Source organism: Electrona antarctica (genome assembly GCF_951216825.1).
Source record: "Electrona antarctica genome assembly, chromosome: 14".
Lineage (NCBI taxonomy): Eukaryota > Metazoa > Chordata > Actinopteri > Myctophiformes > Myctophidae > Electrona > Electrona antarctica.
This window is the reverse complement of record NC_136795.1, coordinates 3,227,642-3,239,218: the sequence shown is the minus strand read 5'-3', so window position 1 is coordinate 3,239,218 and position 11,577 is coordinate 3,227,642. Positions and strand designations below refer to the sequence as shown.

Below are 11,577 nucleotides of genomic sequence, written 5' to 3'. Positions count from 1 at the left end.
TCTCTCTCTCTCTCTCTCTCTCTGGGGAGCTAATTCAGTCTAGACAAATGGATTAAACTCCCATCAAGGCGTAAATAGAGATTTCAGAAGAAAACACATGTTCCAAAGCACTGACATGGTCTGCTATACTTCTCTCTGTCGGCCTGACCACCTCCTGCAACAGTGGGGAGTGGAGACCACAGCACAACCTCCAACCTTTATTGTGTAAAAGATTAATCTCCAGATACACAGACACACACACACACACACACACACACACACACACACACACACACACAACGTGGGTATATGTGCAAATAAACACTCCCACGTATACATACACACAACTCAGTTATGTGCAAATAAACAACATGCACATGCGCACGCACGCACGCACACACACACACACACACACACACACACGCATTCTCACATGCTGCACACACTCCATTTGATGTTCAGCAAACTTTTTTTTCCCCCCAGTATGTTTGTGTTTGGGCCTGTGTGTGTGTGTGTATGAGAAACATGAGAGAGAGAGAGAGAGAGAGAGAGAGAGAGAGAGAGAGAATGGAATGGAATGGAATTTTATTTTGTCATTGGACACAAGTGTACAACGGAATTCATCTGTTGGCATCAATCCAAATGCAATACAAGAGGGTAATCATAATGCAAAAGTTGTTAGTATTGGCAAGAGTAAAAACAGTAAGAACTAGAAAAAGTGCCCTTCTGGGCACAGGTCTCCACCAGGAGGATAGGACTGTGTGAGATGTTTGGCAAAATGTAATATAAATAAGTAATATGTTTGCCTTTGATGGCAATTGGATGATTTGAGGCATTTTGTTCCAAAAATGTGTTTTGCAAAAATCAACCTGTTGGTGGCGCTATAACAGGCCAATGTGAAAAGGGTGGGATATATTCCTCAGCCTAGTAAGAAAATGTGTGAAAGATTTGACGTAAATTGCATGCTGCGTTCATGATTTGAGGCTTTTGTTCAAAACGGGGCAATCTTGCAAACTGTGAAAGCCAATTATAGCCAATTAGGATGGAATATGAAATATGGGACAGATCCGACTTGAGCACATGACCATAGAGATACTGTGTAACGTTTTTTGAGATTTTTGGACAGAATCTGGAGGAGTAATATCCAAAAATGTGTTTGACTAAATTCGGCCTCCTGGTGGCGCTATAAAAGGCAGATGTGGAAAATGCAGGTCAAAGGTTTGTCCTTGGCCTCTAGGGAGTGTGCATGCAACGTTTCACGCAGATCAGTGCAGTTTTAGGTAAACAATGTGAAAAGCTGCCTCATGGTGGCGCTATAACAGGCCGTTCTGGAAAATGCGGGGCAGAGGTTCATCGTTGGCATCCAGGGAGTGTGTGTGCAAAGTTTGGCATCGACCGGGTTAACGGTGCCGGAGATTAGCTGGTAACGGACGGACGGAAGGACGGACACACACACGGACGGACGGACACACACACGGACGGAGTGCAAAACATACTCTCTCCCCATGCCTTCGGCCTGGTGGAGACAAAAATACAGTTCATGTACAGTCAGTAGGAGGAGAGAGAGAGAGAGAGAGAGAGGGAGAGAGAGAGAGAGAGAGAGAGAGAGAACAAAAAGAGTTAGTGAAACTATGTGAGAGACAGGAAGACAGACAGACTACAAATTGACATGTTGGTGGCTGATACTCGTTCGCCCCCTCACTCCATCATCAAGATAGTCCCTGGGCTGCATGTATGCGCTGAGAGGCTTTTGTTGTCATGGCAATAAACAAATTGTGGCCTTCAGTTCTAAATGATAGCCTACTGGCTGCAACAAAACACCCATACACACACATGCTGTGTGCAAGTGCATACTTGTGTGCACAGCAGCACATGCACGACGTGCATCATGGTGCACCTGCATGGTGCACGCACACACGCACGCACGCACGCACACACACACACACACACACACACACACACACACACACCCCATTGGACTATTGGATTCCTTGGGTATAAATTGATACCAATACATCATTGTGAACTGGAAAGAATGAATATAGAAAGTTAGGACAGCAGTGTGGACGGTATGGTGGTATATGTGGGAATTAAGGGAAAGCAAATATCCTAGAGTGAGATCTGAGTCTAACTGGTGCTTTTTTCCCATGAAGACAAACTGGGTTCCCTATAGAGAGAAAAAAAAACAATGAGAGATATGTTAGACAGAAGATTATTTTGATTGATTGATTGATTGATTGATTTATTAACAGTTTGCAGAATTACAGTACATTTCAAGTACAACTCAATACAACAACTGTTAACTGTGAGTGGACGACACCTTCATAAAGCATTACACTTGTTTACAATAGGGCCCACCATTTTCAATTCATATTAACTAATTCATATTAACTAATTTAGCTAAAATAAATGATAAAGGAGTTGGCTGTGGTCACAGCACGCTGCACACACAACCAGTATTTCCATACCCAAATGTTATAAAGGGAGGGAGCCCAGCCCATGCCTGTAATGATTGGGTGAAATCATAAAAATAAATAAATGACAATTTGACGAATTGCGTCATTCTACTCAAGCCCGCGCATTTTCGGTTATTCGTGACAGTGTGTTTGCTGTGCAGCACCGACTTTGGTGACCTATATTCATTAATCTGTCTATATAGGTCTACTGTAGTGACCTACATTAAATAGTGACCTCTGGAGTCACAAACTTCGATACGTCACCAATTGCGATGCAATGCCAAGGATGACCGTAGGCTCAGCAGGTAACTAAACTACAGCATTACAGCAACAGCCATGTTTAATTAAATTGGAAATGAATGACTAACATACATTACCTACATTTAACAAAATAACAGTAAATTAAGGTTAATGTACGTCGTCCAACAACCGTGTCATTGTTTTGTCAAGAAGGGAAAACAAACCATGTCGAAAAATACGTAGTTTTTAGTCGAGTGTCGAGTGACCGCGTGGAAAGACTTTTCTCAACCAACATAAGACCATTTTGTAGCATATTTTACTAGCGTACAACTTAGCCTCAGTCCATAGCTATAACCCTGACCACCTGCTGCTCCACAGAGGAGGAGAAGTATTGACCTACAGACAGAATGACAACAACAAGCGTGGACATTGTTTACGAGAAGATCCACTTCAGACACGACTCGAAGTGGACGGGTCGCCTCGGGCCTCCGGACGGCGGAGGGCTGGTTCTGTGCGTCGCCTGTGTCATTGAAATGATGGAGAGTGGTGACATTGCGGTGAGGAATCTTTTTTTGTCATCAAAGTATTTTAATGATTTTTACAATAAAGCATACAAAATACACATGAGTCATGACTTACACAAAATAAAAAGACAAGCAAAAACAAACAAAACACAGTCAACTAGCAGTAAAACCCCCAATGGACACCACCCCTCCACATTCTGTTGTTGACAATAGTGATTATATCATCTGTAATGTATTACCAATTACAAATTGTTAATGCAACCATCCTTTAATATACAAATAAAAGTAGTCCCATATTTCATGGAACTTTCCTTTGACATTATTGTTCCTCCTGGCAATTGAGTATTCGAAAGATGATGTTTCAGTCATAAATTGTGTCCAGTCTGTGATCTCTGGCCTAGACGGTGAGGTTAATCTTAACATCTATGACTTTGTTATTATACCAATATAAATCCCTATTTATTCCTTCTTTAATTCCCCCCGAAAAAGTTAGAAAAGGAAAAGAAAACAGGCCCTCTACAGTTCAACTCAGCGTGAAAATGTCAAACTGCAAAACTCTCACTTTTGTGAATTGTGTGATCACATTCCATCCATCACATCTCTCTGTATTTCTTTCTTCCTGTCCTATATAGTCAGTGAGGAAGTCTGTGGCCCTCTGTGGCATCATTGAGATGCTGAAGTTTTCCCCAGGGGCTCTGACTGACCTTCTGCAGCAGGACCAGAGGGTCTGTCTCCACTTCACTACCTCCCTGCTGGGTAAGAGAGCTCCGAGTGTGCACCCTCTACACACAGCATGGACTGCAGTACTATAGTCTGCACCCTCTACACACAGCATGGACTGCAGTACTGTAGCGTGACGTCTATTTAAGCTGGCAGTTGACACAGTGGCATATCTACAATAAGGCGAGGACAGGCGTCCGCCTGTCCAAATCCATTTTCTGCCTGGCCAAAATCCATACACTGAGGACAAAAACAAGACCTGAGAACTACAGTATTAGTGGACAGCGGATTGGCCGTTGCACATATAGAGCCTCAATCACCCATTCGAATGCAAATGCATGCCTTTCAGCCTTTGTATCCTACTGTCTGGCAGGTATATCTCTTTGAAAACATTTAGTGCTACTGATTGTGCGCAGGGGGATGACAATTAACACATCTTGCCTGCCCAAAATGTAATTCTTGCCTGCCCAAAATGTAATTCCTGGGAACGCCACTGCATAGCATGGACTGCAGTACTAGTGTGACGTCTATTTAAGCTGGCAGTTGACATTGACAACAAGTACACAGAGTGAACAGAATGAGGCTTAAGCCCAAACCAACCACACACCAAAGGGACGAGACGGTTTTAGCGTTCGTCCCATGTGGTGTGATTATGTCCTGTTGCACGTCGACCCACGTCGACCCAATAAGTGATTCAATTGGTTCAATTCAATGGCCGGCAAACCACACCAATGGGGTCGCCAATGCTCGCCGTGCATCTAACTCTTTGCACCGTTTGGTTGCAAAGAGCTGCATGGCGAGTGGCGACCCATATTGGTGTGGTTTGGACATTAGGTAACACTTTACCCATTTTGGGACGGGACCCCCTTTTGGTGTTTTAAGCATTCTGTTCTACTTTAGCTATTGAAAAATAGCAGATCTACAAGCTCATAGCGCGCCACACACCGAGTGGCGCGCTACGAGCTTGTAGGTCTGCTATTTTTGAAAAGTCGTGAGAATGTGGCGCAAATCTTATGAATATATATTTCAGAGCGAACATTTTTAATTAAAATATTTGCTTCTGGGGGGGTCCCTGGAACTACATATTTTGAGATGGGGGTCCGTGGCCCAATAGAGATAATTCTGGGGGTCCTTGACATGAAAAAGGTTGAGCACCACTGACATAGAAACATGGGTTTTTCAGAAAAAAATTAGGATTTAGAAGCCTTTTTTTAATCAACCTCAGTCCAAAATGGGTACACATGACTAGTGTCAAAGTAAATGGTAATACAGGACATTGCCGTAATGTGTACTACTACCACACATTGAGACAATGCAATATCCAAAGCGCTTTAAAAATGCGCATTACACTCACTCACAGATTCACGCCACCGGTGGAGGCATGGAATTCACCAACCAGCTCATTGTTAGCTTTGTAGACATGAAGCCATAAGGAGCGAGATAGGGCTCGAACCAGGAACCGTGTACGGTTCCAAGACAGCCACTCTAGCTCGTGAGCGGGGCGCCTGATGGAGGGGAAAGGAACTGGTTGGATAAATAACGTATTCCTTCCACGCGCAACGTCCAACCAGGGAAACTCCCCCCTCTGTCAGGTGAAAAGAAGGCTTGGATGCTGCTCTTGCACTAAAAGGAAGCATGAGGTCAGTCCGTTGCTCTCCTCAGGTTGGCGGAGGGAGTGTTGTAGAGCCCAGGATTACATTAGATAATTGACACTGGGTGAAAATATGGGTTACAAAATCGTGGGATAAAAATAAATTATAGAAAAAAAATGGGAGTATTACACTCCCTACTTTGGGTAATGGAGCCAGTCTAAAAGACACACGATCACACTCAGTTATGATGATGGTTTTACTAGCCCTCTGTTCTGTGATTAATATTTTGCTCATCAGGGCTAGTGCCAAAGCTTTACTTGACAGAATTTTAACACTAGCATGTCTGAATTAAAATCACTACTACTATGACGGCTAACGGTCAGGCTGACCGGTGTTTTTCGTGCAATTCCATTGGCCACTCTCTCCCTGCATCTCTTCACACCTCTCCCCCCGTGGCGGGGGGTTGACGACTTGCCATTGTCTTCTAAATGTCACATTCCAACTAATTCAAGGCAGCGTTTCAACTCGACAGGACAACTCAAAGTTATTTTTCAACATGTATTTATTTAGCTATGCTCAATAGATAGGTGGAAACAATACGCCAGTCAGTCAACACACCATATTTCACCATATTTTTGATGCGCTGATATATGAAATGAATATGCGCGACAGCTGTGCGTGCGTGCGTGCAAATCAGAAAAGTTTAGGCTACAGACAAAGGAGTTGGGAGTTTGGGAGCGGCCGGCTAGCCACATATTAGCCTATATATATTTTAAAAATACCCAGCATAATTGTTGGGAAGGCTAAGCCTGGCCTAGCCGCCGCCTATGATCGATGTCATTTATATATATTTGATTTATTGTGCCAGCAGAGAGATCCGTAGCAGCAGCACGGTTTATATATACACCAGGGAGAGAGAAAAAAGGGAGCCGTGATGCGTGGAAATCAGTTCCACTGGTCGCGTGCAGAAAAGTTATTTTCTTTTTCATTTCAGTTTACCAAACTATAATTATAGTGACGATGTGAGCGCTATATATTCAATATAGCGCTAGCTATAGCTAGTTTCTGTACCATACCACGTTCCTATGTCGCGCATTTCATATCAGCGCATCTTACCGTCTCGTTTCTGTATTGAATCAACCAAATTTGTACCGTAGTAAAAAAAAACAATGTCTGTTTACTTGGATCCATGAACATAAATTATAACATAATTATGCTAAAGATGGCGTGTATAGTCAACATGTATTTATATCTATTGAGCTATGCGCTTGGTGGAAACAATACCACACACCATATTTCTTTTTCCGTTTCGAGAAATAAAGTCAGACATGAATACTTTGTGTTAATTCAAGAATGTTTATTGTTTCTTAGTGTTACACAATATAACAATATAAAGCATGCAAGGTGTGACATAAAATCAGGAAAACATCCTATGGCATTAGTTTCTGTACATTTATCTGGATGGCACACAAAATGTTGTCTTTCTCTTCTTTCGCTTAGATACACTTGACACATGTCATAGTAAATGTACCAGTGCATGTTCCACACGCCCGTTTGTCACATTTATGGCAGCTGATTAGCGTCTTGTTTCCACATCCGTCAAGCTGACACTGCCTTCTCTTCTTGGGGGTAGGGGTGTCTGGTGTCTGTGGACCATTCTGGGCCCTCTTGGCAGCTCTTGGCGTTGTAGGCTGGTTCTGTGGTGTGGTCGGCAGCGGCTGCAGTGCGCTGCGCTGCTGGCGCCGAGGTGTGCGTGGTGGCACTGACGCAGAGTCCTTTTCATCCATGTGTTCCTTACGGAGCTGTAGTGCCAAGTCCTGTAGGAACTCCCTCCTGGTGAGCTGCGGTTTGTCCAAGCACTGTTTGAACAATACATAGGCATTGATGGCAGCCAGGTCCAGCATGTTGTAAAAGACAGCCACTGGCCAGCGACTGGTGCCAACTCTGACGCTGTAGTTTCGTGCCATCTGATCCAAAATGTCCACTCCCCACTTGGTGTGGTTGTAATCAGTTACAGACTCTGGCTTTTCTTTGGGGTCTGTACCAATCCCGATGGAACGGTGCATGGTGCTCAGGATGCAAACGTTTTTGTTGGGTTTGCTCTGGTAGATGGTGAGCGTGGCATCATTGCTCTTCATCAGTTGCGTGTGGAATAGCCTTTCTTTTCCACGTACGCATGGAGGCAACTCTCGCCTCTGTCTGTTCACAGTTCCAAGTATCGTTGTGTTTCTTGCTCGGAGAGACTGCCCCAACTTCATCGAAGTGAAAAAGTTATCCATTGTGATGTTCCGCCCTTTGTCGAGGAATGGTTCCACCAGCCTCTGGACAACATCTTGAGACAGCGGCACGCCATCACTGCAAATGACAGGGAGAAGGTGTAATGGTTATTACAACGCAAAATATATACATATAGGCATTGATGTAAAGACATTTTAAATACATGATTATTATTATTATTAGAGGAAAATAAATTACCTGCTGCGGTACTGGCCCTTTCCAAGGTAGGGAAATCCATTTAGGAAGTATTTGCTGTCCAGGTCAGCAGCAATCCAGAACTTAATTCCAAACTTGTCTGGTTTATTGGCCATGTATTGCGTAAACCCACATCTTGCCTTTGAGGGGAAGAGCTGCTCATCCACCGTGATGTTCACTCCAGGCACATAGCAAGATTTGCAGTTGTCTGTGAACTGATTCCAAATGTCCGTTATTGCCGCAAACTTGTCTGCTTCTTTGCGAGCGAGTCTGGTGTCCTTGTCATCAAATCGCAAGTAGCGCATGATGGATTTGAAACGGTCACGAGACATTGTTTCTTTTACCATCTCATTTCCCCATTCGTTGGCCCACAGTTGATTCAATGGATAACCACATGTCGTCAACGCACGAATGAAAAACACACTGATGAATGCTTTCAGTTCTGTAACAGACAAATCCCAATCTTGATTCTGTCCATCACTGCGGGCAAACTTCACTGTGCAGTCTCTGACGGTTTCCAATATGTTGGGGTCAAACATACACAGAAAACTGCTCAGCTCGTCGTGGATTCTGACCTTGGCAAAAGCAGTGGGACCTGGTCTGGCTGCGAAGATATTACGCATGGGCACTCTGCCGCGGCCAGCCCCAGGTTGCATAGATGACCATATGGTTCCATCTTTACTTGTCTCAGTCGTGGTAGACTCGGGCTGAGACGTTTCAGGTAAGTCCTCTGTGTCACATTCAGACTCACTATCTGAAGCTGGCGGGTAGTACACTTCAGCCTGTGGTGCGTCTCCTCCGAAATCCCCAAACGGTGCGTCATCATCGCTGTCTACATCGCCGAAAGCAGTCTGCCGTTGAAGGAGGTTGGCTGCTTCTGCTGCAGTGTAACGTCGTTCTCTTGTCCTTCTCATCATGTCGTCTGACGGTTATGTTTCTGAAATGACCAGTGACTGTGACTTTATACACATTTTCTGCATCAAAGTTGTATAGGCTAATTTAAATGTCAATTGATTTCTGATTGGGCTATTACAAATAATGGGGGGAGTTTCCCCGCAAGGTGACAAGAGCAGGAATGTGCAGAATTATTTATACTGATTGATTCAATAGTTCAAACACAATCAACACAATAACAATCGAATTGATTTCTGATTGGGCTATTCTGCACATTCCTGCTCACCTTGCAACTACGATGCAAAAAATGTGTATAAAGGATTTGATGTCACACATGCATGTATGTAACACCAAACATTTCAGGCCTACATGGTAATATTCGTTCAAAAACTATAGCCTACGGTACAAAATAAATGTAGGATGTAGCATTTATTCATATTATACACAAGTCATTTCATTGAAAACAGCCAACAGGAAATGTCATGCACAGCTCAGTCACAATGCTATAAACTTTATTATCCCATATAATTATGCTAAAGATGGCGTGTATAGTCAACATGTATTTATTTAGCTATGCTCAATAGATATAGGTGGAAACAATACGCCAGTCAGTCAACACACCATATTTTCTTTTTCATTTCAGAAACTATAATTATAGTGACGATCTGAGCGCTATATATTCAATATAGCGCTCACATGTCACTATAATTAATTACCCTTGCGCAGCAATTACACTGTCCATCTTTGTATTGAGACAATAAAATAAATACGACATTAGCGTTATATATTGTCATTTTTATATAGAGGGGATACATTATAGGGAAGGAGGTCTATCGCGTTGGAATGATTCATGTCATTAATTACCCTTGCGCAAGGTGACAAGAGCAGGAATGTGCAGAATTATTTATACTGATTGATTCAATAGTTCAAACACAATCAACACAATAACAATCGAATGGATTTCTGATTGGGCTATTCTGCACATTCCTGCTCTTGTCACCTTGCAACTACGATGCAAAAAATGTGTATAAAGGATTTGATGTCACACATGCATGCTTGTGATGTAACACCAAACATTTCAGGCCTACATGGTAATATTCGTTCAAAAACTATAGCCTACGGTACAAAATAAATGTAGGATGTAGCATTTATTCATATTATACACAAGTCATTTCATTGAAAACAGCCAACAGGAAATGTCATGCACAGCTCAGTCACAATGCTATAAACTTTATTATCCCATATAATTATGCTAAAGATGGCGTGTATAGTCAACATGTATTTATTTAGCTATGCTCAATAGATATAGGTGGAAACAATACGCCAGTCAGTCAACACACCATATTTTCTTTTTCATTTCAGAAACTATAATTATAGTGACGATCTGAGCGCTATATATTCAATATAGCGCTCACATGTCACTATAATTAATTACCCTTGCGCAGCAATTACACTGTCCATCTTTGTATTGAGACAATAAAATAAATACGACATTAGCGTTATATATTGTCATTTTTATATAGAGGGGATACATTATAGGGAAGGAGGTCTATCGCGTTGGAATGATTCATGTCATTGATTCATGTCATTTTTACACTGTTCGTTTAGCGTGCCCTCCGAAAAATAAAGTAAAAATATTTTTGATGCGCTGATATATGAAATGAATATGCGCGACATAGTCACAATGCTATAAACTTTATTATTCCAACATAATTATGCTAAAGATGGTGTGTATAGTCAACATATTTCTTTTTCCGTTTCGAGAAATAAAGTCAGACATCGTTATTTCTGCAAACCGCATATAAGAAATATAACATCTAAAACAACATTTAGTTTATGTAAGTTTGTAATGTAAGTTTGCCTACATGTGGACTTCCACATGTAGGTTGGAATGCAAATGACACATTAGCTTGAACAATGCCCGTCTCCAGCCGGGAGGAAGGTGTGAACAGCACGGCTTGTGGGGGAGAAAGGGTGAGGGCTCTAAGAGCGGTCCCACGGACCGCAAAAGAGCAGACATTTTAGTAGAATTATGTCTAAAATCATATTTCCAAAACGTTTCAGATGAAAAAAAAAACAGAGATGGTTTGAATCGAACATTTAGAAAAAGTCATGCAAGGGGAACTTTCTCAGGACTTCATGGGCAAAGAAAATCCACTTCAAAATTTCAAAATCGGTCAGCCTGACCGCTCCGACGCGCTAGTGTTAATGGGCTGTCTAGGAGGCGTGATAATATGTAGACGGAAGCCGAGTATAGCGCGCCATGGTTCGTGTCCAAATATCTTACAGTATGTTCCATTCCTCCGCCCTGCGCTGTTATTTGATTACACCGCGTTGTTAACGTACAATATTGTGACAGGCTATTATAAATTCTCTGAAGTAATCACAGAGTGAAGGGGAACGCGAGGACAAAGATGTACTTCTGCAGTTACAGTGGGTATTAGGTCCCATAACCCATTTAGGCCTGATGTCGAAATAAAATAAAATGTCTTCTAAATCCTGACAGTTTTCTGAAATACCTATGTTTCTGTATCAGTGGTGCTCAATATTTCATGTCAAGGACCCCAAAAATGATATGTAATTGGCCATCGACCGACCCCCCCATCTGAAAATATGTTGTTCCAGGAACCTCTCAGAAGCAAATATTTGAGTTAAAACGTTCACTCTGAAAGAATATATATGCAAAGATTTGTGCCACAT

At 42.4% G+C, this 11,577-nt stretch overlaps 1 protein-coding gene across 1 annotated transcript in view; it reads left to right on the top strand.

The window, feature by feature from the left end:
- Positions 1-3,082: 3,082 nt before the first annotated feature.
- The window catches only part of mei1 (meiotic double-stranded break formation protein 1), a gene marked incomplete at its 5' end in the record, with an annotated part of 203,305 nt that continues 194,810 nt past the window's right edge, over positions 3,083-11,577 (top strand). The window contains 2 exons of the mRNA XM_079519702.1: positions 3,083-3,232; positions 3,832-3,955. Of these exons, the coding sequence (XP_079375828.1) occupies positions 3,083-3,232; positions 3,832-3,955 (274 nt within the window). The remainder of the gene's footprint in view (positions 3,233-3,831; positions 3,956-11,577) is intronic.